Source organism: Carlito syrichta, unplaced genomic scaffold (genome assembly GCF_000164805.1).
Source record: "Carlito syrichta isolate Samal-C Ts95f unplaced genomic scaffold, Tarsius_syrichta-2.0.1 Scaffold309894, whole genome shotgun sequence".
NCBI classification, from domain to species: domain Eukaryota; kingdom Metazoa; phylum Chordata; class Mammalia; order Primates; family Tarsiidae; genus Carlito; species Carlito syrichta.
In genome coordinates this window covers 9,527-36,671 of record NW_007253990.1, presented here as the reverse complement: position 1 = coordinate 36,671, position 27,145 = coordinate 9,527, and the positions used below count along the sequence as shown (strand labels likewise).

Below are 27,145 nucleotides of genomic sequence, written 5' to 3'. Positions count from 1 at the left end.
TTTGCTTATGTTCTAGACATGTCTCCAACAGTTCAAGCAATGCAACTTATATGTTGCATAATATTTACTTCGTCAGTTTCTTTGTCAGTAAGATCCATATCGGTGCCAATTGAACTATGATTTTATTTTCAATACAAAATGAGGTAACATAAATAAACAACTCATATTTGCAAGCAACATGAGACCTACATAAAATATTAATTCAGACTCCACATATAATCATAAAAGCCCAACTTAATGTGGGAACCTTTCTCAGTAATCCTGTTATTTTCTCAATGATACACAGAAATTAAGTGGATTTTTTTCTTAAAAATTTTGATTATTTTCATGTTTCCAAAATAGATATAATATAGAGTGAATTCTGAAACAAACATCAATGTAATTCAACATTGGGTCTTATGTAGTTGGTACTACTTTTCCCTTTATCATGTACAGGGAATATCCAAGGTAAATACTCAATTCCATATTTATTGCTTTGGTTAGCTGAAGAGTAAAAAGTTAGTAATAACATTGTTAGCATTCTAGGCATGCGGATAACACTATTTCCCAAATATTTTACCAATATTAGCCTTGGTAAGAAGGGACCTGTACTTTTGGGTCATGTTTATTTCTGCCTTTAAGACTCCATTTATGGGCCCACTGGACAAGCAATGGCAGAGAAAAGTTGGCTGATATAAACACGTAGATACTTTCTACTTGGTTGTTGAGTTCCTTCTCTGAAGTAGAAACTGTTCAGTTAGTATTAATATGAGACTCAGATATCTTCAAAGTCTTTTAGTAAAGTCCAATAGTCCATGTATAAGCACAGACTTCAGACAAACTCTCTTTCCTTGCAGAGTTAACAACCAGGAGTATTACTCACAGTTCTGCCTGTTAGAAGTATTTTCTTTCAGCACTCATCTTTATGGCTGCCTACTTGTAAAGCTGTTGTCCCACTGGTTAGCATCAACATGTCCATTAATCTATACATGAACCAATCTTGACTATTTTTCTCCTTTTCCAGTGACTTATCAGGATTCCTCAATAGGGCCATAGGTGAGAACTGATGGGGAGACATAAATGTAACAGTGATAGGTGCTGTAGGATTCTGGGTCAACTATTCATAAGGTTTATTTGTGCTTTTTTGATTTTATGTATCACTCTTTCTATAATAATTCTTTAAATGTCTCAGATCTGGTAAAAGCATAAGAATTTTTCTATGTGTTAAGTATATTATCCCCAATTATGAAGTTAAGTATCTGAGAAATAATCCCCGGTAGAGCTGAAAAATTATTGAGTTGACTATGAGATAAACTTTGTCCAAAACTCCATTAATCATAGTCTCAGTTATAAAGTAACCAAGAGAGTATGATGGTATGTTTGAGTGCCTATTATCAGTGAAATGTATTCTATATCTAATAGTCCTCAAGGATTCTGGGTATTTGTCTTTTTCCAGTGAACAATTACATTTGCTAATGATCATAGGTGAAAAACATGGATAATTTTTATTGCATACTTGTAGCAGCATTCCATAGTACTTCATGGAAGAGACCAAGACTCATGTTCAATTAATGGGCTCTGTATATATGTCATGACTTCAATATTTAAACAGGCTAAGGGACCATCATTTCCCATTATATATGGTTGATGTCAGGCTGGTGCTTAGCAGTTCCTTATTTTAAATGTATACTAAGTAACACCCTAGATGTCTATCCACTTAGCTTGTCTCCAGGACATCTATTGCAGTTACTATAGGTGAATTAATTTTCATACTACTACCTACTTTCACTGCTGCCTAGATTTTTTTTTTTTTGAGTTGGAGTCTCACTCTGTCACCCAGACTGGAGTGCAGTGGCTGCTCCCTGCCACCGTAGCCTTGACCTGCTGTGCTCCCGCGATCCTTCCACCTCAGCCTTCCAGTAGCTGGAACTACAGGTGCGTGCTACCACGCCCGGATATTTTTTTGATTTATTGTAGAGCTGAGATCTCGCCAAATTGCCCAGGTGGGTCTCGAACCAGTGGGCTCAGGCAATCCACTCACCTCAGCTTCTCAAAGCACGGGATTACAGGTTGAGCCACTGAGCCTGGCTTGTCTAGATCTTAATATCTTCATAATGTACTCCTATTAGTATTCATTTGATTCCAGTTGGTAAAATTAGGTAGGTTATGCAACGCCTTCAGTGGGTAAACAATTTCCTCCTTAAATGTTCACAGCATTTATCAGGCTTTGTTGATATCTGACTGGTTATTGTCTTGGGTGAAACAAGAAGTGATAGGGTAGTGCTTGTAGAAGAAAGGTATCATTTGTGAGGAAACATACTCAAGTTTTGTTTAAGTTCTCCAGATAGGAATAAATTAATCTCTGAAAAGTGAGAAGGGAGCTGCTTCTGCTGGTGTAAAGTATTCAAAGGGTTCAAGATTTGCAGCCTTATTCACTCAAATGTCAACATTCCAGGAATGAGAATCTATCTAGACATTTTTCCATATTTTAAAAAAATTATAGCCTTTTTCAAGGTTTTGACTTTATCACAGAAAATCTTCCAAAATGGAACTTTCAACCTGTTTTGCAGCTCTGCCACACTTTTGGTTAAATCTTTTGCCTAATTTTTAGAGCTATTTATCTATAGCTGAATAAGATAAAGTTTTCCTTAAATGTTCCTCCAGGGATCCTTTGATTTTCATGGAATGTCCTGTTTCTTCTGTTGGATGTCCCAATATAATCAGTTTGTACTTTAAGGTTTCTGAGATAGATAACAAAATAAGCCTATTCCATAATCTTAGAGTTAATGTTTTTAGCTACAAATGTGAGACTAGATAGAAGATCCACAGTCACAATATAACTGAACACCTCGCCATTCAATTGAATTTCATTCAGTCAATCACAAGTGAATATGTTAGTAATTGTGATGCCCTAGCATTTTAAGGTTCATTTTCAGCCCTATGATTATTGGCAATAGGGTCTTAGTTGCCAATTGACTGTGCTAAGAATGATTCCAGGGACGATGAATGAGGGACAACTGAGGTTAAAGAGGGAAGAAGAATAAGATGATACAAAACACCTTACTGAGTTTGATGCTATGTTAGTCATGGTCCAAACAGAAGACAGAAACCATGTAATAATTTTAACAAAAATGTTTAGTATAAACAATCATTAACAAGGAGGTAAAGTAGTAGGAAAGTTGGCTAGTTAAAGGTAATTATAAAAACTCTGTTATAAAGAGATATAAGTAGCAACCATTATTCCAAGGGCTAAGATAAAGCATGCAGGGAAGTCCCCTCCTTTCCCTTCTCTATGCAAGTGAAGTCACTAAGTTGCCTTATTAGTGAAGCTTACCCTAAGACTCCCCTCTGATAGTTCCAGGAATAACCTTACATAGGAGGGTGCAAAGTCTCTGTACTCTCTAGGTGTCAGGGAAACTGCTGACTGCTGGATACTGCTGTATCTGAGAACTGAGAAACTGCTCTCTATAAGAGAATCATGCATTTTCATGTGTGGCTCTGGCTGGAGTGGCTCCAGTCTCTCTCTCTACTCTGAATGAGTTGGGTGCCCACCTTGCTAGAAGACTAGTCTCATAGGGCCCTTCATGTGCACACACATACCCAGATATATAAGATGCTACCTTAGTTGGAGTGCTGGTCCATTCTGCCTGAGGCTCCCGGCTGTGCCACTGTTGTCCCAAAGAAGAGCTGGAAAGCAAGTTCAGTGTTGAAATGCTGAAGAAGTTTATGCAGTGCTGAATCTGAGTCCTGAAGCAACCACACAGGACAAGCAATGGAGAAAAAGCATGTTCTGTAGGAGTCTGGCTAGCAAACCACAAAGACACCAGGAAACAACACACACACACACACACACACACAACCCTCTTCTTTCAGTGGTTCTCCACCACCCTCTACTGACAAATATTAATATTGTGCCAGCTGGCAAGAGAAACACTTACAGGGCTCTGAATCATCTCCATAGATTAGGCAAAAAAGAAATTTGAAATTGAGAAATGACAAATCAGTAATGAGTCAGACATCATTATGGATGACTATTGCCTAATCCTGCAAGTCCATCTCTGAAGCCTTATCAAATATATCTCAGGAGAGTCCATTCAGAAAAATAAAGAAAACAGTTTACCCAATGGATCCCATTTCTCACTGGTCAAAGTATGCTTCACAATTTCTTAATTTTCCCATACTTCTGGGTTGTATATGTTTGAATCCCAAGTGAGTACCTGCAGACATCTCATGACTCAGCGTCAGCCTTGGGGCAAGAAGCAAGAGGTACATAGTGCAGGCACATGTCAGGTTCTTCCTGTGTGAAGCCAGTCAGTGATTGGATGGGTCTGGTTGCTGTAACAGTGATTGGAAAATGAGGCTAAAAGATTTGCAGTGATGCACTAGAAATAAATTATTCACAAGGTCAACCGAAACCTTGATGTTCTAGCCTGAAGAGCTTCTAGGTTCACAGAAGATGTGTTCACCTCAGAATGTTTGAGTCATTTCTCCTGCTGTACTGAAGATTCATTCTTGTTCTTTTTTGTTATTATTTTTGGTGAAAGTTCTGTTTACCCATTTAATACCATGAATCAATTGGAATAATATGCTTACCAACTTCTGTTTCTTTTTTCTTTTTTTAACCTCAAACAGAGAAGATAGATTGGATAATCTATCTGGATCAAATGTGCCATGGCCTAATATTTTTTAGAAAGGGTGTGATATTTTTTAGGAAGGGTGTGATAACTCCAGGGAAGTGGGGAAGGTGCTATGAGCATAGAAAACACACAGAAATGATCTCAAGAAGGCAGGTAAGACAGAAATAGTTTTGCAGAGAATATTTATCATTACTAACTTTACACCATTTTACATAAAAATGATCATTTTAACAATAAATAAAAAAGAGATGAGGGAGATAAGAAATGGAAGAAGAGGGCTGGAACAGAAAGTTGAATTGGAGAAAGGGAAATAGAGGAAGGTAACATATTTTATTTCATCTTTTGCATAAATATTCCTAAATTATCTATATTTAGCTTTTCTAAGATGAGAGTTCATTCTCACTGCTTTACTCCCTGAAAAACGAAACAAAAACAAACTCGTGGTTTTTTTTTCTAATTCTAAATGCTTTTTCTTACTGGTGACCTTGTAGTCTTTTCTGGACCTGGGTACCAATACATTTTCCACTCAAAATAATGCAGACACATGTCAGGGAGCAATGAAAGGATATATCATAAGACAAACATGAACCACATGAATCAATTATGACTTTGGGATAAATACATATAAGTTAGAAACTTGAACTGCTTTCTCTAATACTCTGACATCTACATTTGTTTGAATGTGAAAAATCAAATTGAATTTAGTATCATATTTGTATATAAGAATAATGATGGGAGGAAGTAGTCCTCTTTGTTTTTCTTTTTTAAAAAATTTTGATATATAATATGTACATTCCTCCAGGTATATTCCCAGAAGGGAGATTGCTGGGTTATAGGGAAGCTCAGTTAATAGCTCTTTTAAAAATCACCACACTGTTTTCCATAGAGGTTGAACTAGTTTACACTTGCTAGCAACTGTTGTTTTTTGATTAATAGGAGCCATTCTTACTGGTGTTGGTGATATCTCAATGTGGTTTTGATTTGCATTTCTCTGATGATTAGTGAGGTTGAGTATTTTTCATGTATCTGTTGAAATTCCTATGGAAATAAAAAAGACCACAAATAGCCAAAACAGCATCAAGTTAGAGATTCCAGAAGCAAAACCTCGATTTCTCACCTAACTTGTCTTTGACAAAGCCACCACCAATAACCAGAGGTGAGAGGAGACCCTGGTTTTTCGAACAAGGTTATGGCTGAAAATATGAGGGTCCATACGTGGTATGGGGTACTTATTTGTATTTACCTCATGAATAACGCTTTTGTAAACTGTATGTGTTTTAACAATGTTGTCAAGAGTAACTCATTTATTCAGTTACCTGAGTTAGGTTGGGAGTGGGTCAATAAAGATCTCAGACATGAAATTTTTGGAATGGCCCATTTAGAGGGGACTCGTTAAAAAAGGATGGACATTGTGTTATAACTTTTGTCATTCTGTCAAAATCCTACTCCTCTAACAAGGACAGACTGTCAGCTGCACTATTGGAGTTTCTCTAGTCTAGAGCTTTATAAAGGAAAGCAATACAAGGTGTTAGTGATGGCACCAGTAGAGTGAGAAGGATCAATTTCATATTCCAGAGATAAAAACCTACAGTGGTCACCAGTCTGAAGGGTAGACACAGAAACCAAGAACACTGGGAAAGGGATCCAAGACCAGGAATAGAAAGACAAGAGCTTTGGTCACTTTGAGCAGAGCTAGTAGCAATTGAACAGACAGGTTCTAAGTCCTGTAAGCACATATAGGTGGCAGCTGTGGGATGGGGTGCATATCAGGGGGCATTAGTCACATTTAAAAAACTGAGAGAAAATAGACACTCAGAACTATGATAAAAAGAATGTCCTCATCACCCAGCCTTATCACGATAGCATGTTCATAGTCACCCTAAATCTCCTTCATAGCTCCTAACTTGGGAAAACTTGAGGCAAAGCATTTAACATTTTGTCTGCAAAGAGTTACTATTTCCCCTTTCCTTAGCTGCTTTGTATTCTCACACATCACCTTCTAATTTCTTCCATCTAGATACAACCTCTTTGTTGTCTACCCTTGCCAAGAACTACTCAGGGACTCTCAGTGAGAGGACAAATGTTCATGTATGGTCATCTCCTCCACACCACTTACTGAGGTCTCTTGCTTGTGGCTAGCTGCCTAATAACAATGGGTGTCAGAGGAGCCTTTTGTCCTCTGCTCCCTGTGCATCCACCTACTGTCAAGTGTTGGCAAATGCTGTTTGGTAATGGAGACCTCTTCGAGGTTTTTGGGTCTATGGTTCCGGGAGTGGTGCTTGGTAAGACAATTGTAAGGAGGAGAGAATTAAAAGAATGTAGAAAAAGTACAGAGACTAACATTTGTATATTCACAATTCTGGATAAACTTTAACATTTGTGTATTTGTTTCATTTCTTTTTTGTTTTTTGTATGAAAGAAGTTACACACTATTCTTAAATTTGGAATTCCTTTTGACCTATACTCCAGTCTCACCATATTCATTCACATTACCATGATTGTTTATGTGTTTTTGCTTGTATGCAGAATTTTCTAGTCTGGCAGTCAAGAAACTTTTTCTCTAAAAGGCCAGAAAGTAAATTATTTCATAACTTTTATAATTTTCAGGCACATACCATCTCTATCACATATGCCTTTTCTTTTCTGTTTTTTTTCCTTAATACAACTCTTAAAAACATAAAAATCTCACACATTGTAGCAGAAAATGGGCTGAGTTTGACTTGGCATTATAGTTTGCCAGCCTCTGTGGTAGACCAACTTTATATTTTCACTTGCTGTACCGTGATCAATAATATGAAATTTAACTACTGTTATTGTGGCCTCTGTGGTTTGTGTGAGTACATGACCATTCACCACACCTGTAGTGTTAGATTGTAACATATTCTGCTGAGTTTACTTGATGTGTAATTCCCCAAAAGTGGTGGTTTAAAAAAAAGGAGTATTAAAGCACTTTCTTCCCAGTTAGAAAGTTGTTCAGAAACGTATCAAGAAATAAAGACAGAAGGATGGCATGAAGGTCTTAAATTAATACTATGACAAACTTGCTTAAATATACTCCATAGTTTTCTTTATAAAGAAAAATATATATTAGATTATTTCTTGATACCTAAGATTGAGCTATATTTAATTTAACCAAGAACTGAACTTAGCTGTGCTCAGTTAAATACAACTAAGAATTTTTGTCTACTGTTGATGTTATTTTAGAGCTGGAATCAGATAAGCAAGAATCTATTTATGATGTTTCTTCTAAATACCTCGGATGTTGAAGTCCTCACATTCCTATTGATTGGGATCCCAGGGATTGATCTTGCACATGTCTGGATCTTCATCCCTGTCTGCTTCATGTACCTCATAGCCATTCTGGGCAACTGCACAATCCTATTTGTCATCAGAACAGAGTCTTCCCTGCACCAGCCTATGTACTATTTCCTCTCCATGCTGGCCCTATCTGATCTGGGGTTGTCTTTCTCCTCCCTCCCCACTATGCTGAGAATCTTCTTGTTCAACAACCTGGGGATTTCTGCTGATGCATGTATTGCCCAGGAATTCTTCACTCACGGATTCACAGAGTCTTCGGTCTGCCTAATCATGTCCTTTGATCGCTTTGTAGCCATTTGCAACCCCCTGAGATATAGCTCTATCCTCACTAGCTTCAGAGTTGTGCAAATTGGGCTGGTATTTGCTATCAAAAGCATTCTCCTAGTGCTTCCGCTTCCTTTCGCTTTAAAGAGACTCAGATACTGTAGTAAACGCTTGCTATCTCACTCCTACTGCCTCCACCAGGACGTCATGAAGCTGGCCTGCTCTGACAATATTGTTAACTTTTATTATGGTCTGTTTGTTGCACTCTGCATGATGTCAGACAGTGTTTTTATCGCTATTTCTTACATATTCATCCTGAAGACTGTGCTGTGTATTGCATCCCACGGGAAGAGGCTCAAAGCTCTTAACACCTGTGTGTCTTAAGTCTGTGCTGTGCTCATCTTCTATGTGCCTGTTGGGAGCCGGCTATTGACCCCATTTCCTCCCCCTTTCTACTCAGCACTAACCAGATTAAGCTCCTGTAAACTCAAAACATAAAAACTCTGAGACCGGGATGAACACAAGCTAACTTTAGAAGCTCATTGCTCCCATTCTTCCGCAAACAGCAGTATTGGCTTTCACACAACTTATAATTCAAACTCGTGTCACATTTAAGAGCCTTAGTGATGGTCACAGGCTTCTGGGTCATGATGTTAGGATTTATTGAAGGTGTAAATTGTAGAATATAGTTTTAGAAGACAGCCATTTTGTTGAAAGAATGTGGCTGGGTTACTTGCAGGTAGCCCACTGTGAACTTTGGACTGGGCCACATTCCAAACATTCTGGGATGGCCACTTTTGTTTGTAAAATATATACTTAAGCTTCTATAGAATTGTTTAACTTGGCATAAATCAATCAGTTTAGGATGAAAAAGGTTTATAGAATATGTCAGTCATGGATTAGGTTATCCTTTGTTATGGGATTTTAAGATTATCATATGAAAAGGGTTTAAAGGCAATCATTGATTAAGTTTTCATGGATTAAGGTTTCTGGTGGGTGGGGAACGCCCCTCCCACATCTGACTTTGTGTGTAAAAGACCCGTTTACTTGGAAGGCTAAGGCGGAAGGATCGCAGGAGCTCAGCAGGTCGAGGCTGCAGTGGCCGGGAGTGGCCACTGCACTCCAGTCTGGGTGACAGAGTGAGACTCCAACTCAAAAAAAACACAAAACCCCAAAAAAGACCCATTGTAATTCCCAATAACACACATCGCTTCTGCACTAGACCGGAGTCCAGTCTCTTTCTTTCTCTCTCTCTCTTTCTCTCTTCTTCCCCCCAATCGCCGATGCCATCTCCACCTTTGGGGCACCCTGAACCCAGCTGAAGCTGGTCTCTGGCATGTGCCCATCATCACCCTGGCTACTATGCATCGCTTTGCTAAGCATAAATCTCCTTTAGCTATGATTCTGATAGCAGATGCATTCTTGCTGGTACCACCCTTGATGAATTCCATTGTGTACTGAGTGAAAACTCGGCAGATTAAAGAACCTAGAAAAACTGGGTTTAAAGTCTAAATGAAGGGGCAAAAGTGGAAATTCCATTTATCCACAACAAATTATCTTAGGAGAAGGACAGTGTTTTATTTTAATAAAGGGTAGTTCTATTTACTTTATAGTTCTCAAATTAGCATTAATTCATTAATCCCTATTGGGCATCTAATATACCACAGCTTTTCTGCTTTTGAGGAAAAAAGATGCTTATGTTTCATAATGATGTTATGAATCATTTTGGTGATAAAACAGTTCTTTGAGTGATTGATGACATCTATACACAAGAATGAAGAGTAAGAATCCTGATAATCTTCTAAGGAGAATTTAGGAAAAGTGGCTCTGAACTGTGACTGAGAGAAACTTACAAGACTTTGGAACCATTTACCATTTCTATATTATCCTCCTCTTATTTTAGTCCTCTTAGTAATTTACATTAAACTGTATAACATGTTTGTAAAAGTATTTTCTCTGCTTTGCTATACAAAGTGTTGGTCACAGGTAGTATCATCGCCTAGAAATTTGTTAAAATTGCAGAATTTCATTTTGTGCTACAAGCCTGTTGAATTGAATTTATATTTAGCAAGATCCCAAGTGACTGGCAAGTACATTAGTGTTAGAGGAACACTTTATGGGACAACAAGAGATGGGAACTTGGAAAGATTATGTCATTTGCTGAATCCAATTTAGGTAGAATTCAGTTTTAGGTAAGGAAGTTGCAGAAGGGCCTTGGCTGGCACATGACAGCATTTATTGTAAATCTAAGCGGTCAAATCCTTGGAGCTCAATGGTTGCAGACCCACATGCATTTCATCTCACCCACTGTACTGTAGATTTCCAAAGGCAAGAGCTGAGTGTGATTCAACTTTAAGTCTTCTGACAATAAAGGACCTCATCCATGGGTGTGCTTGCAAGATGTACATCATTTTGAACTAGAAAATAGTCTAAAGAAAAAGAGATAGCATGTGGCAAATGGCCAGTATTAAAGGGGTGTAATAGATATTAGAGAACAGATTATAATTCCAGACATTTCTGTGGAAAGGGAAACCCTTTTCAGACTATCAAGAATATTCAATATGTAATAATGCCAAGTCCCTCAGATTTTGCTGGGCTGGGGATCTAGGGTAAACCAGAACAGTCATCTTTCAGGCTCAACCCAGCAACTTTTCCTCTCTATACCTCACAGAAGTTAACACTGCAGGTAAGTAAGGAGCTTTTGTGAGGCATAAGGATTCTTTCCTTGGATGCTGCCTTATGAATTTAGGGGAGACTCGTAATGCTGTTGGACAATGATGACTGTCAAGCCACATAAAAGATTTACATCTCTGTGACCAAGCAGGCACCCAAAGAACTTTAATACCTGAGCCTCCATGGATTCACCTGTCTTTTTTTGGCATCATAAAAAACCATACCAAATTGCTCCAAGGATCTCCTAATGAGACTCAGCAAGGTGACTTTAGGAGCTACTAGGATGATGCCATCTTTATTTTGGGCATCAGGGTCCAGGATTACTCCTTGACCGCAAGATATAAAATAGCTCCAGATTGAGAATTTAGAAACTAAACCCCAGAAGAAAGGGTATAGATCTCATCAGGGGTTACATGCCCTTTAAACTGTCAGCTGTGATAGCTCAGTCTTGCCTGGGGCAGACAAGATGAGTAGTAAAATCCAGGACTCAGCCAGGAACAAGCCCTCTGGTCTTAGATCTGCCATTTTCTTTCTGGCTGTGTGGTCCTAAGAAAATTACTGTTTATGTATTATATATTCTGATATATTTCATGTGTACTTTTAAATTAAGAACATAGTTCCTTCTCCATGCATTGTAAGAATTAAACCAGTTAATATGTCTAAAAACTATAAGGTCTCCATGTGGTTTTATCAATTATTTTTAAAATGGAAAGATATAGCAATACTAGGCCTATATTTCCACATTGAAATATTCAGTAGGAATCCACTGAGATGTTGCTGGTCCTTCAGTTAACACATTTTCCACTACTCGCAGTCTGAATATGCACTTATTTTGTTAATTTATATGATCTGTCTGGCTCCTCTAGGCATTCGATTTATAATCCTTGTTAAGAGTTCACAATCTCTCTTTCTCTCTCTTTCTCTCTCTCTCTCTCTCTCTCTCACACACACACAAATTAAATTCTGCTGCTAGTGTGGAAGGCTTTGTTTAACAATTGAACCAATCCAAGATCCGGGTTTTGTAACACTTTTCCTGGTCTGCAGTTTCATCCAACTTCTATGTATCATGGTCATGTTTGTTTACCATTTTAAATGTTCTTGCTAAATACTTCTATCCCTCTATGTGTTCTGTGTGCTGTTAAAAATAATATACAGAGTAAAAATAGTGTCCTCTTCTGTCCAAGGGGTGGTAATACCAACCACTAAACACTTGAAGGTTTGACAGAATTGGTGTAGGCCCAGCAGCCAGGAGACTTGAGAATCTAGTGAAAGCAATTGAGGTTCTGATGCGAAAGAGACAGTTTCCTACTACCTTAATTTAGCAGAGTATTAAACACATGTAGACAGCGAGAGGTGCTAGGTTTTAGCTCAGTATCTACCAATGACTTATAAAGGACCATTCAAAAGGGATTTCAATAGGTCCAAGTTGCAGTTTTCTGTCTACAAACTGAGGTGGTAGGAGCTTAAGTAAACTGTGAAGCTCTTTATTCAGATTGAATTGTGCATACAAAGTTTAAATACTGTTATTATTATTTTCATTATTAATTCCAAATAACTGTCATTTATTAAATATCTCTCAAATTCATAAATTATAATGAAGGTATTTAGTTTCATGTAATCTTGCTTATACCTATTTTACAAATGTGGGATGATGTCAAGTCACACATGAAGTAGAGGAGTATCCAAAACCATATTGGTGTAACTCTTAATTTCAAGTTCACATTATTCTACCTCCAATTAATAAATGAAACCTGGATATGGGTGTACCAGGGAGGAGAAAGAGATAGATTTTGGGAAAGCAAGGTTTTTCAGTGACCTCATCACTATTGCTTCAAGACCAAGCTGCTTCTCTATTCAGACTAAGCTGCTTCTTTTTCCAATATATATATTTTTTATATCAATTTTTAAATTTTGATATTGTGGGGTACAGTTAAGGATTAGGTATACAAATATGTTTCGTTCAGGCACCCTTGTTGATAAGGTGTGTCTCCACGTCCCCAGACAGATATTGACTACCCTTCCCCCTCCCCCATAGTTTCCCACCACTGTCAGTCCTTTTCTTATAGAATTACGATGGATGTTCAAGGTCCACTATATGAGTGAGAACATGTGATACTCAGATCTTTGTTTCTGTGAGGGGCCACTCAGTATTATAGACTCTAGTTCCATCCAGGTTGCTGCGAAATTCATGATTTTGCTTTTTTTATGGCTGCATAGTATTCCATCGTGTATATGTACCACAGTTTTTTAATCCAGTCCTCTTTTGATGGACAGCATGGTTAATTCCAGGTTCTTGCTATTGTGAACAATGCTGCGATAAACATACATGTGCAGGTATCTTTTTTATAGAGTGATTTGAGTTCTTCAGGGTATATTCCCAGTAGGGGGATTGCGGGGTCATATGGGAGGTCGATATTTAGAGCAGGAGGTTGGGTTTAAGGCAATTCTGAAGATAAATGTTGTTTCTAGTTAATTATATAGATGAAGTATTCTTAAATTCTCAGCTTCATTATTCTCATTTGTGATATGAAGAAACCAACCATCTAATTAATTTGAGACTATAGCCTTGCAGAAGAGTTTGATATAATATGAGGATTTTCCTGGCATCTATCCCAGTATATCATTGTGCATTCTTTTTTATCACAAAATTGATTCAATTTACTACTTTTCATTTAAAATGTATTCTTCTGTAATCACAAGAGAACAAGGATGTTTTCATATCAAGAAATGTATTAATGCATTAAAGCAATTACAAATGTATCAGTACATTTATCAGTATTATCAGTGGATGCTGAAAAGCATTTGATAGGATTCAGAAATAAACTTATTAAAAACTAAATAAAATTGAAACATAATATATATTTTAATATAAATTTTGCCTAAAAACCTAGTAGCAACCATCATTCTAACAGATAAAACGTGCCATTTTAATCAAAACTAAAACAAAGAGTTAAATGTTCACTTTCACTGTTATCTTTCATAATTATTTTGGAGATTCTAGTGAATTAAATACAAAATAAAATAATTTGTATGAATATTAGAATAAAGTGATCTATCACTTGTTTTTACATATGTGCTATTTACAAATAAAATTTTTAAAAAGTAATAAATATAATTTGGTAAGGTGTATTGAGGTAAGGTACAAAATATTTTACTTATAATAACAACATATATCGTAATTTATAAAATATCTATAAATAAAGGTAACCTAAACAAGTAATTTTATTGAGAAATGTAAAATAACTGTTGATAAATGAAACACCTATTATATTCTTGGATGTGAAAATTATTATCACTAAAGCTTATTCTCCTATGTTTAATCTATAAACATAATGTAATTCCTCTTAGAAATCCAAAGCTTTTGTTTGTTTTGTGAGAAAGGGATTACTTTTTATCACATATTAAGTTAATAACACTATGAAGCTACTGTACTAGGTCAGTGATCATCCATAAAATGAACTGTAAAGCAGTGTGCATACATACATATATGCATGTATGTATATATATGTACACATATATAAAATTTTCAAAATTATATACATAGTATTTTTATTTCAGTGATAAAAGAGAATGTATTTAATAGATGATTCTGTCATTAGTACATATTCATTTTGATTAATATGAATTCTAACTTCTGACAAAGAAAGACTTAAAAGTCTAATCTACTATAGTAATTGTAGAAAAAAATCATGAGATGCTATATGTACAACATAAGGGACAAAAATACCTTTTAAAAATCAACATATAGAACAGAAGGATTATATATTTTAAAAAGACAGATTTAATTATATAAAACTGCATGAGAGTTGGTTGCCAAAAATGGTAAAAGATTAGTATTAAATTGAAAAAGGCATAACACTAAGATCTTCTGCAAACTCACATGTAAAACGTAAACCTAATAGAAAAATAAATGAAGGTTATTTGAATGAACTATTCATGGAAGAGGAAACAAAATAATCAACCGGCATGTAAAAGATAGTGATTTTTACTATTAGAAAAATTCAAAATAAAATAAAATGAGATAATTTTCACTAATAAAATTGTTACAAATTTAAAAATAACATAAAAGTCAATTTTGGTGCATATACAGAAAAGGCATTCTCCTACTTACCTAAAGGTATGAATTGATATAGACTTTTAGGAAAGGAATCTACCAATATATACTTAAATTTTTAAAATGTCCCTTAAAGCCAGCAATCATGACCTGGGTATCAGTCAGAAGCAATAGCATAAGTATATATGAAAAGTTGTATAAGAATGTTTAGCACAACATTGTTTGGAGTGGCATAAAACTAAAGACAGCTTAAATAGAAAACAGCTAAGCAAATTGCAGCCCATCCATACCATAGTATATAGCAATTTGAATAAATTAAATCCATACCAATTGACTTAGAGGAATTTTTACTATAAGAAAGACAAGACGTAGAATGACATATAGAAAGTTATTCGACTGGGCTCAGTGGCTCAGCCTGTAGTCCCGGGGCCTTGGGAGGCCGAGGTGATGGATTGCCTGAGCCGCGGGTTTGAGACCTACCTGGGCAACTTGGCGAGACCTCATCTCTACAATAAATCAAAAATTAGCCAGGCGTTGTAGTGCGCGCCTGTAGTTCCAGCTACTTGGAAGACTGAGGCAGAAGGATCACTGGAGCCCAGCAGGTTGAGGCTGCAATGGCTGGGAGTGGCCACTGCACTCCAGTGTGGGTGACAGAATGAGACTCAAAAAAAAAAAAGTTATTCAGCTATTGTGCTACAAACGAGGCAACCTCCTCATATATGCATATTAATAATAGTATTGACATAAAGAAAAAATTAGAAAACTAACCATGTTTATAAACTAGAATTGTAATTACACAGCATTAGGTCACTTTTGCTGCCAACTGACCACAAAATCTCAGTTGCTTACAGCTAGGCATTTGTTGTGATGCTTGCTGGTAAATAGATTGACTGAGGTCCGTTTGATTAGGCTGCTTTGACTTGGGTCTGCTTCAGTTCTCTAGGAACCAGGCATTTGGCTGGTGCAAATTTGGCTTGGAGTTGTACCATTTTTCTCATTCTAGAAACCAGTTTGAAGGGAAAGTGCTTACTAGGGAAGTACTACTTGAGTTTAAAATGTCAAACCCCATTTTGAAATCACATGTAAACTCCTGCTCTTATCACATCCACTGATAACCTATTGACAAATTAAGTCATAAGGACCACACTGACCAGAGTAATTCATGCATCTCAGCTCCTAATGTGAAGATAAATACAATCTGCCCACTCCAACCCTCATGATGTGGGAATGGATGTATAATACGACTTACTACTAGAAAACAAATAATTGAGACTGATAATTTCAAATACCAAGTATAAGATTCCATTTATATAAAATATTATGCATGTTTGCTAAAAAGGTAATTATAATCAAATTATATAATTTAAGGTGACTTTAGCCTATTTTTCTGAATTACATGACATTTTAAAAATTATTTTTTACTTGATAAATAATTATTTTGCTCATTATTGGGGTATGTTGTAATGTTTCGATACATATAATGTATGATAATCAGATCATTGCGGTAATTAGCATATTCATCATCTCAAACATTTATTATTTTTTTATTAGAAATATTCAATATTCATACATTTAAAAAACTTATACTAACATTTTGAAAACTAAATAAAAGATGAAAAAAATTTACTTTCTCTCTTTTTTCCCCTGGTTTGATCAGAGTTAAACAGCCTTTCTCTTGATGTGAAGAGCCAAAATGAGAGACCTACTTGCATCTTCCATATTTATCTAATCCTTAAGGATCAGTCAGAATTCTTTCTGCTTAAGAGAGTTCAACACCAGAGGAAAGTCTTCCATTCAGTTTATTAGAATGTTTCTTTTTTCTCTTTTCTTTGTCATATGGCTATTCAGCACCTCAAATTTTCTCCATTATTGAGGTACAGAGATAGTGAGGGAATAAATAACAATAAAACAACAGGTGTATCCTTGGATGACTGTGACAAGACTTGAATTTGACACTTTCTATATTTTTGACGTGTGTAGTGCAACAGAGGTTGGATAACTTTCATTATCTGGGACTTGTAAGCATTCATCAACATGCACACACTTCTAGGGCTAAGCATCTACATCCATGTATATGCACTTATGTGTACCTGAATGACCATTTCATGCACAGTTAACTGCATTCTCATTCACAGAAACTATTGTATCAGGAGCCCTGTACCACCAGAGGTAGAAGGACTTTCTTCTCACTGAGCGCAATCCACCTTCCTGGGCTGCAATCTGTTGAGTATTCTCTCTCTAATTTCCTTCATCTTGACGCTATAGAGAATAGGGTTCATCAGTGGAGGAAGCAGGAAGTGGACATAAGAGAGAAGAGTATGGAAATGCTGAGGGATTGGCAGCTTAAGATGATGAATCAGTGCCAGAAGGATCATAGGGCTATAGAAGAGGAGCACAGCAGAGAGATGGGCAGCACAGGTTTGACCAGCCTTCCATCGATCCTCCCTGGATGCCACACCTAGTAATACCCTGCCAATCAGGCCGTAGGAGAAGAAAATAAGTAGAGGGTCCAATCCCATGGCTGACAGGACCACAAAGAGGCTGTAGACTGCACCCCAAGCTCCTGGGCAGGCCAATCGGGCTATGTCTGGGTGCAAGCAGTAAGAATGGGTCAGGACCTGTGGATGGCAGTAGGGCATGTGGGTCAGGAGGAATGGCAGAGGCAGATGAAGGCCTAGGCATCGGAAAGCAATGGCCAAGCTGATCTTGCTAATGACACCGTTGGTGAGGATTGCTGAGTAATGGAGAGGGCGGCAGATGGCCAGTGCCCGATCGACGGCCATGGCGAGCATGACAGAGGACTCCATGACAGAAAAGACATGGACAAAAAACATCTGTAAAAGGCAGGCTGAGGCAGGGACAGCATTGGCACCAGCAAGGGCAAGGCTTAGCAGGGTGGGCATCAGAGCCGTGGTCAAGCCAACATCAGACACACTAAGCAAAAAAAGGAAGAAGTGCATTGGACGGTGTAGGGTGGGCTCCAAAGCAATGATCCAGAGGATAGTACCATTTCCCAGGACAGAGAGAATGTAGACAATGATGAGGGGTATCATCCACCAGGAGGGTGCAGTTGACAGGCCTCGCATGCCCATTAGCAGGAATGTGGGGGCCATTGAAGTGCTGCTGTTGGGAGCTGCCTGCATGGGGAATGTTGACATAGTTCAGGATTCCACTTTGAATTCTGGAACCTGAAAACTGATTAGAAAGATTTATTTAATCATGTGCTAAATTTGCATGATGCTTTTTCAGATAACCTGCCTCTTCCCACTCCAGACTTGAGCATTCATCCACATCCCCATCCACATTTCCTCCTTATGCATACATTTGTTGCACACATCCATTCTAATAGTCTTCTGTAATCATCCCTTGCCTTGGAGCATTTTTTCTAGCTGCCTTCAATGCTCGGAGGGGAGGCTCTTAATTCTCTAAATTGTTTGCTTATTTTTTTAAACCCTACCTCTTCTTGTAGTGTTTTCCTAATTACCTTCTTTCCTTAATGATAAATGCCTGAAGCGAGGGTCTATACTCTATATCCATATTTTTTCTCTTCCCAGTGTCAGACAATCTGACATTTGTGCTGCCTTAACAACTCTACATTTTGTTACATCTTAACTGTTCTTATTAAGTCACCCATTATTCTTTTATTTCTAAATCAAGGGGCACTTATTTCTTTCTAAGTTTGATTTATTTCTCAATGAGCTTTGGTTACTTAAAAAAATTCTCTGTCTCAAAAGTTAACCTTTGAGTTCACCTTGCTTTATCCCTACAATTGGTATTGAGGGGTCTTTACCTTGCCCTCTTCCTTTCCCTAAGTGGTTCTGTTTACTCTCATGATGTCAATTAAACTCTGTAAACCGATGAATCACAGCTAAATTCTTCCAGACCATTCTGTATTCATCTTACTCTGGAAATCTCTACTTGCATACCCCAAACATTTTAAATTAGAATAATACCAAACAGATCTTAACAGATTCATTTTAAAACCTCTTCAAGTCCTCAGTTGGAAACTAGTGAAGAGGAAATTACAATAATAGGATAGAGAGAGAGAGAGAGACATCTTGGTTCCCTAAATCAGTTGATGGCATCATCTTTCATAGATTTTCCAAAATAACTGCCAACATGAGTGTCTCCTCACATATCATACTCACATATTATTTACAATTTCAAGAAAGACTGAGCACACACTATAGTCATACTTCCTTCTCCTAGCCAAATGCTCTCAAAGTTAAACAGAAATTTCAGAAAAAGTTGTTGAACCCAGAATTCAAATCCGAGAGAGAGACCACAAAGAGCCAGCTCTGATGCAAACACACAAGGGTCTGTATTCAGGCTCAAGTCTGGGCTCACATATGAAGCCGGCAGTGGCTTCAGGGATGAGAGCCCCGATCCAGTATGGCAAGCAGTTTTTATGCACAATTACAGAGGGAGGGGAAAGAACTTTAAAGTTGTTTTTACATGATTGGGTAATTTCTCCTAATGGGTACGGGGACACTTGGGATTGGTCTGGTCTGCTCAGCTACCTGTGATTGATGGGGAGCTGCTAAATGGGCAGGGTGGAATGTCAGATAAGCTAGGTTTAGCAAGCAGGCAGGAGGTTAAACAACGCAGAACCTACGGGCTGGGGATGGCTGGTGCCACCAGTCTACTGTTATCTAAGCAAAGGAATGTCTGGGAGGGGCTTATTGCTTAACATTCACACACTGCTAGCAGCAGTTGCGGAAGCAATCGGTTATTTTATGAGACAAACAAAAATTAAACTTAACAAAGTTCTAAGTACAGACACTGCAAACAAATACAGTGAACATGGGGTAGGAATTCATATAGTAATAGTTCTCTTAGAGTTTTTTGAATCTCTTGGGTCTCTCAAAGTTACCATGAAAATTGAGGTCTAGAAAAAAGCAAAATGAAAACTTACTAAGTTATATTCTCAGAAGAAAAATATAGATACAAATTAACCCTAAACATTTACTAAAAATTATAAATGTGTGTATCCTAAGATATGAAGTTAAAATTTTAAATAAAATATAACAACTTTCAAACTAAAAGAGAAAAATAAATGCAACAAAGAACTTAATCCCACAGAAGATAGAAACAGAAACAGACATTCATATCTGGCATGAGAGAATGAGGAGGCTGAAAAATCCTCTCCCCAGAAAAGAAGCTATTAAGCTAACAGACTGTCAGTCATTTCAGCACCCATTTCAGCATGCTGAGAATCCTTCAACAGTAGAAGCCTATTTATTAAAATGACTGAGTTTTGGAAAATAAAGCCAGACTCTTGATATTCTGGGCCTGGATCTACTCTCCTCATTTCTACTACCTCTTAACTTCAGTGGTCAGATCAGGAAAGCCAGGAGCTTTGTTCCTCCTTCCTGAGGCGGTGTCCTTTATTTGGAGTTTTGTCAGTTAGCATGGCAATTTTGTGGCAAGCAACTAGGGAGGGACAACAGCTTCATTACCCTTAGGTTGTAGGCCTTTTTGGGCAATCCATTACCAGTAGACTAGCTGGGGATTTAATACAAAGTTCTAACTGAAAAGAAGTTAAACCAGATAGCTATTGTAATCTATAGGAAAAAATGAACAGTACTGAAATAGTCAATATGTGCATATGGGTAAATATTAAAGGACTCTATAGACATATATTTTAAGATTTTTCTCAAAATTGCCTTTAAAATAATATGGTATATGAAGAAACAATTATGGCACTGCAATGTTGGGTCAATAATACACAGGTATATAAGTGTACATATGTATGTATGTATATTATAACAATAGCACAAAAAGGGAAAGAAAACGAAAATATATTAAAATAAAAATATTAACTTTGACTGGAATTAAGTTAATATCTGAAGTAAGTTATATGTTTATGCATATATTATAATCTATGGCACACCATTAATAAAATAGTTTAAAATAGTACAAAAAATCAAGCGATGCATTAAAATGGTTCATAAAAATATACTTATTTAACACAAACACAGGGGCAAAAAAGACAAAAACAAAAAATAGCAAATGGCAGCTATGATACTCATATCAATAATCAAAAAGTGAATAACTAAAGCACATATTGTTACTCAGAATAAAAAACAAGTTATAACTATATTCTTTATACAAGAGACACACCTTAAATTCAAAAGCATAAATAGATTGAAAGTAAAAGATGGGAAAGAAAATATACCCTACAAAATACCATATGAGAGATGGAGTGGTTATATCAAAATCAGACAAAATAGATTTTAAGACAAGAGATATGAGAGAAAGACATTTTATAGTGAAAAATGGTAAGTATCAAGAAGTTATAAACAATTATAAATGCATATACAGATAAAAATAGATCCCTAAAATACATGAAAAACATTGAAAAAAATTAAAAAGAGAAATATATAATTATAAGAGTTGGGAATTTCAATATCCCAATCTCAACAATTGATAAAACAATTGGACAGAAAAGCAGCAAGGAAATAGAAATCTTGGAAAACATTGTGAACCAAAAGTGGCATTTATATAATATTCTCCACAACAACAGAAGAATTCACATCCTTTTCAAGCACATACGAATGTTAGGTATGGCAAAATACATAGAGGCTCAGAGAACAAATAAACCTTAATAAATGTTAAAGTACTAAAATAATACAAAGCATGTTTCTGACTAAAACAGAATTAAATTGGAGATACACAACAATGTCTGTGCTTTAAACAACACACTTTAAATGACCAATGAATCAAAGAAGAGATAATCAGGAAAATTAAAAATGACTTTGAACTATTTGAAAATGAATATGCAACATATCAAAACTATGGTATGCAGTTAAAGCAAGACTTTGAGAGAAATTTGTAGCTTGAGATATTTATGTCAGAAAATAAATCCCAAATTAACAACGCCAACTTGTAACTTTAGTTACAAAACAAAGAACAATCAAAACCTGAAGTAAAGAATTGTTGGTGAGGATGTGGGGAAAAGGGAACACTGCACTGTTTTTGAGAATGTTAATTGGTATGACCATTATGGAGAGCAGTATAAAAATCCTTTAAAAAATTAATAATAAATCCAGCATATTATTCAGAAATCCCACTTCTGGGTACGTATTCAGCAGAAATAACATCACTACCAAAGAGATACCTGCACTTCCATGTTTATTAAAGCATAATTCACAATAGCCAAGATATGGAAACAACCTGTGGGTCCACTGATATACAAACAGATTTTAAAAATATGATTCTATATGTGTGTATATGTGTGTGTGTGTATGTGTATATATATATATATAATATATATATATACATATATGTATAAAATATTATTCAGCCTTAAAAAAGCAGGGAGTCCTGCCATTTGCAACAACATGGATGAAACTAAAGGACATTGTGTTAAGCTAAGAAAAATAAACCAGACACAGTAAGAAAAATACTGCATGATCTTACTTTTATATGAAATCTTGCAAAATCAAACTCATACAAACAGAGGGCATATAAAGAAACTATGTACTTTTAAAAATAGAAAGATGATCAAAGAATTCAAACCCACAATTATGCAGAGAAAAAGAAACGCTTCTACACTGCTGGTGGGAATGCAACTAGTGCAACCTCTTTGAAAGACAGTGTGGCGGTATCCGAAAGAACTAGAAATTGACCTTCCATATGACTTAGCAATTCCACTATAGGGAATATACCCAGAGGAACTAAAATCATTCTACAAAAAAGATACCTGCACACGTATGTTTGTTGCCACTTTATTCACAATAGCAAAAACATGGAACCAGCCATGTTGCCCACTGAAGTTGGACTGGATAAAAAATAATGTGGTACATATACACAATGGAATATTATGCAGCCATAAAGAAGGACAAACATATGGATTTTGCAGCAACTTGACTTGGATGGATTTAGAGTCGATCATACTCCATGATCTAGCACAGAAACAAAGAACAGAGTATCATATGTTCTCACTCATAAGCGGTCTTGAACAATTATAATACTATAAGAAAGTGATTGGCAGTAGTGGGAAACAGCCAGGGGAAGGGGGCAGATTGGCAGTTGAGGGAAATTTCTAGGGGAGGGAGGGGCACACCTCATCAACAAGATTACCTGTATAATCAACGTTTGTATACCTAACCCTGAATTGTATCCCACATCTTTACAATAAAAAAATGTAGGTACGGGGGAGGTGATTAAAGATCAACAAATTAAAAACCCTTACCAAGTCTTGAAAAGAAAATTAGAGAGAATAAGCAAATTACCGGAATGAAGATTGAAATAATCCAAGAGAATCTGTCAAAAACTGACTTTCATTGATAAAGGACTTTGGCAAAATACCGGGCTATAAAATAATTGTGTAAAGGAGAGTCACATTCTTATACACCAACAACAATAAGGCAGAAAACCAAATAAAAAGCACAATCCCCTTCACAATAGCCACAAAAAAAAAAAAAAAAAAAAAAGAGAGAAATACCTTGGCATCTTCCTAATCAGAGAAGTGAAAGAACTTTACAGTGAAAGCTACAAAACACTTCTCAAAGAAATTCAAGAAGACACAAACTAATGGAAAAATATTTCATGCTCATGGATAGGAAGAATTAACATTGTTAAGACAGTCTCCTACCAAAGGCAATCTACAAATTCAGTGCAATACCCATTAAATTACCAACATCATTCTTCTCAGACCTTGAAATGACACTGGAAATGACAACACAGAAATTCATATGGAAACATAAACAAACATGAATAGCCAAAACAATCCTTAGCAAAAGAAACAAAGCATGAAGTATCACACTTCCAGACTTCAAACTTTACTATAAGGCCACAATAATCACAACAGTCTGGTAATGGTAAAGAATAGGTATACGGTGATCAAAACCCCAAGTGCCCAGGCCATAAGAGAGAAGATAGACAAGTTGGACCTCATCAAACTGAAAAACTTCTGTAAAGCAAAAGAAATCATCAAGAAAGTGGGGAGACAGACCACAGAATGGGAAAAAATATTTGCCAACTCCATATCTGACAAAGACCTAACATCTATCATCTACTAGGAACTCAAATGTGCTGAAAGGAAACAAAACAAACAGCCCCATTGAAAAGTGGGCAAAAGACATGAATTGACACTTCTCAAAAGAAGATATATGGTCAGCCAACAGACACATGAAAAAGTGCTCAGCCTCACTAATCATCAGAGAAATGTAAATCAAAACCACATTGTGATACCACTTAATGGCCCCAGTAAGAATGACCATCATTAATAAAACAAACAACAACAGATGCTGGCAAGGATATGAAGAAAACAGGAACACTTCTACATTGCTGGTGGGAATGCAAGTTAGTGCAACCTCTTTGCAAAACTGTGGTGATTTCTGAAAGAAAAAGACATTGACCTTCCATATGTCCCAGCAATCCCCCTACTGGGAAAATACCTGGAGGAATTCATATCATTCTGCAAGAAAGATACCTGCACAAGCATGTTTTTTGCAGCACTACTCACAAAAGCAAAAAGACGAAACCAGCCATGCTGCCCACCGAAACTGGACTGGATAAAAAAAAAATTGGTACATATACACAACGGAATATTATGCAGCCATAAAGAAGGACAAACATATGGACTTTACAGTAACGTGGATAGATTTAGAGTCTATCATACTTGATGATCTATCACAGAAACAAAGAACAGAGTGTACCCCATGTTCTTACTCGTAAGCGGACCATAAGCCTTTACCATAATACTATAAGAAAGAGATCCAGAGTACCATATGTTCTCATTCATAAGTTGACTCTGAAAAATTACCACAGTACTTTTAAAAAGGGTTGGCAGAAGGGGGATACTACTAGGGTGGGGGAGGAGGGGTAGGTTACAACATCAATAAGGGAGCCTGATCTCATTCCAGACAAAGTGGGGACCAAAGGGAGGCCCAAACTTTACTTGTACAATGACCACTTGTATACCTAATCCTGAATTGTACCCTACATCTTTAAAATTAAAAAAAATGAGAATGAAATAGGAAACAGTACCACTCACCTTACATAATTCAAAATGATTATAAGGAAATATTCTAAACAACTACATGCCAGCAAATTATAAAATTTAGATTTTTAAAAATTCCATAAAACATAAATTAACAAACTGACTCAAAAAGAGAGAGAAATTCTGAGCAGACCTCTATTAAGTAAAATTTAAATATAAAACCTAACATAACATGTCCATCTTTTTATTGAGAAATCTACAACATTTGATTGAAGGAAAAACTCAGTGATGAAATATTCAGATTTATTGTAACTATCGTAAATCTCAGTAATATTTTTTGAACTTGGTCATCCCATTCTTAATTTTCTATGCAATAATAAATGATTAAAAAAGTATCAGGCAATTTTTTTTTAAATCAAGAAGAGACACTCATATTTCTTAGCAAATCTCTTTATAATTCTAAAGAAATTAATGTCATATTGTCACAGACAAAATAAAAATTCTAGAAATAGGTCTTCTGATATCTAGAACCTATATGTGTATTATTTAAAATCTATGAGAAAAAGATAAATTTGGGAAATTGCTGTGGTTTAAAAAATATAATTTAGATCTCAGTCTTATAGTCTGCATTGAAAATAAATTCTAAAAGAAAACAAAACCAAATGTTAAATACAATAAACATTACATTTAAATAAAAAGATAGAAAACTTTATAATATCAAAACAAAAAAATTTGAAAACTTCAATGTGTCTACACCATAAATGAAAAATCAATATAATTGTTACAATGACAAAATTAAAACATCTAATATGACAATGGGTATGACATATGAGGTTTAAAGAGGAAGAATAAGACAATGTCTCAGGGTGGGATAATATTTTTAACTAGCATCACTGATAAAAGTTTAAAATTTGAAATATTTAAAGAACTACAAATAAAAAAGAAGATATGAGCAATGCAATATAAAATCTGGCAAAATATGAACAATAACTTATATAAGAATATAAGCGGCAAAAAGTATAATACAATCAATCTCAGTGGTTACTGAGATAATACATACGAAAATGATAAAACATTATTTACTCATTATTTGTAATATATTTATGCAATTTATACATTTATGTAGTGGAAAATTATTAAAAAATGATTTTGAATCTAGGCTTAAGAAATTTTGTAGCCTCCCTAGGATGTATTAAAACAAGTAATTTACTTCATTTGACAATTCTAGTTCTTGATATATCAGAGAGAAAAACTCTCATATGTATAGAGAGGCATAAAAATTGTTGTTTTCAATAGTGAAAAAATGTAGAGTATTCATCGGGGACAATTCATTAATCAAAAAGATAATCATGATGCACAATAGTTTCAAAAATTAAGAATGAAGATATATTGTTGAGTTTTTTTAAAAGTTGCAAAGTGATTTATGTTTTATGGTATTATGTATGTGTTAAACACCTCAAAAGAATTATGTATCTCCCAAATGTCAACATTTGTAGGTAAGCATCTATGAATAGTCCTGAACGGCTATGCATTAAATTGGTTTGATCAAAATGGTAATGATTAGGGACAGAGGATAATTACTGAAATGAAATAGGGTTCAAACATGACTTTGACCTTTCCTCTTATACTTTACTTTTGCCTTAAACTTTATACCTTATTTTTTCTTGATAAGATGTCAAATCCATAACTATTGATTATTCGGTAGGCTCTATTATCTCTCCTCAAAATTTTCTTCCATATTCATTCTTTTACTCATCAGCAGTGTGGTGGTCTTTGTTGAAGTTTTCATCTGCATTCTCCCTATCAGTTTCACTGCTGCCAATTTTTCTGTTTTCTAATTATTTCCTGTCTACAGAGCTGACAGTGTTATTTTTTAATGTGCAATTTGATAATGTGGCTGTGGTGTCTTTCTTTGAATCTTCTGATATTTCATTACTTTAAAATAAAGGTTGTACGTTTATGTATCATAAAAACCTCATCATCATCTGTCCCTAGACAACCTTCTTCTTTTACGCTATTTCTGTTCTATTTCTTCTCATGCACCCGAACCTTCCAGAACTACTGAAGACTGACTTTTACACTTTCAAATAATACATTTTACAAATAGCATTTCCTTCGTCTTCTCTGCATCATCATGCCTCATATGTATCATGAAATTCCAACCCAGGTGTTGCTTTTCCTTTCCCTGACCACCTTACCTCAAACATGCAGGCTGGGATGGGCTATTTACCCGCTTCTAGTACACTATGGAACATGGTGTGGTATAGTCCC

At 36.0% G+C, this 27,145-nt stretch overlaps 1 protein-coding gene and 1 pseudogene across 1 annotated transcript; one reads left to right on the top strand and one right to left on the bottom strand.

The window, feature by feature from the left end:
• The first annotated feature begins 7,853 nt into the window (after nucleotides 1-7,853).
• On the top strand, nucleotides 7,854-9,714 carry LOC110596554 (annotated as a pseudogene).
• Nucleotides 9,715-17,077: 7,363 nt separating this feature from the next.
• On the bottom strand, nucleotides 17,078-18,153 carry LOC103270653 (olfactory receptor 51S1). Its single transcript, XM_008068189.1, has one exon. The coding sequence runs from the start codon at nucleotides 18,081-18,083 to the stop codon at nucleotides 17,112-17,114; it is 972 nt and encodes a 323-aa protein (XP_008066380.1). The 5' UTR covers nucleotides 18,084-18,153; the 3' UTR covers nucleotides 17,078-17,111.
• Nucleotides 18,154-27,145: the final 8,992 nt, after the last annotated feature.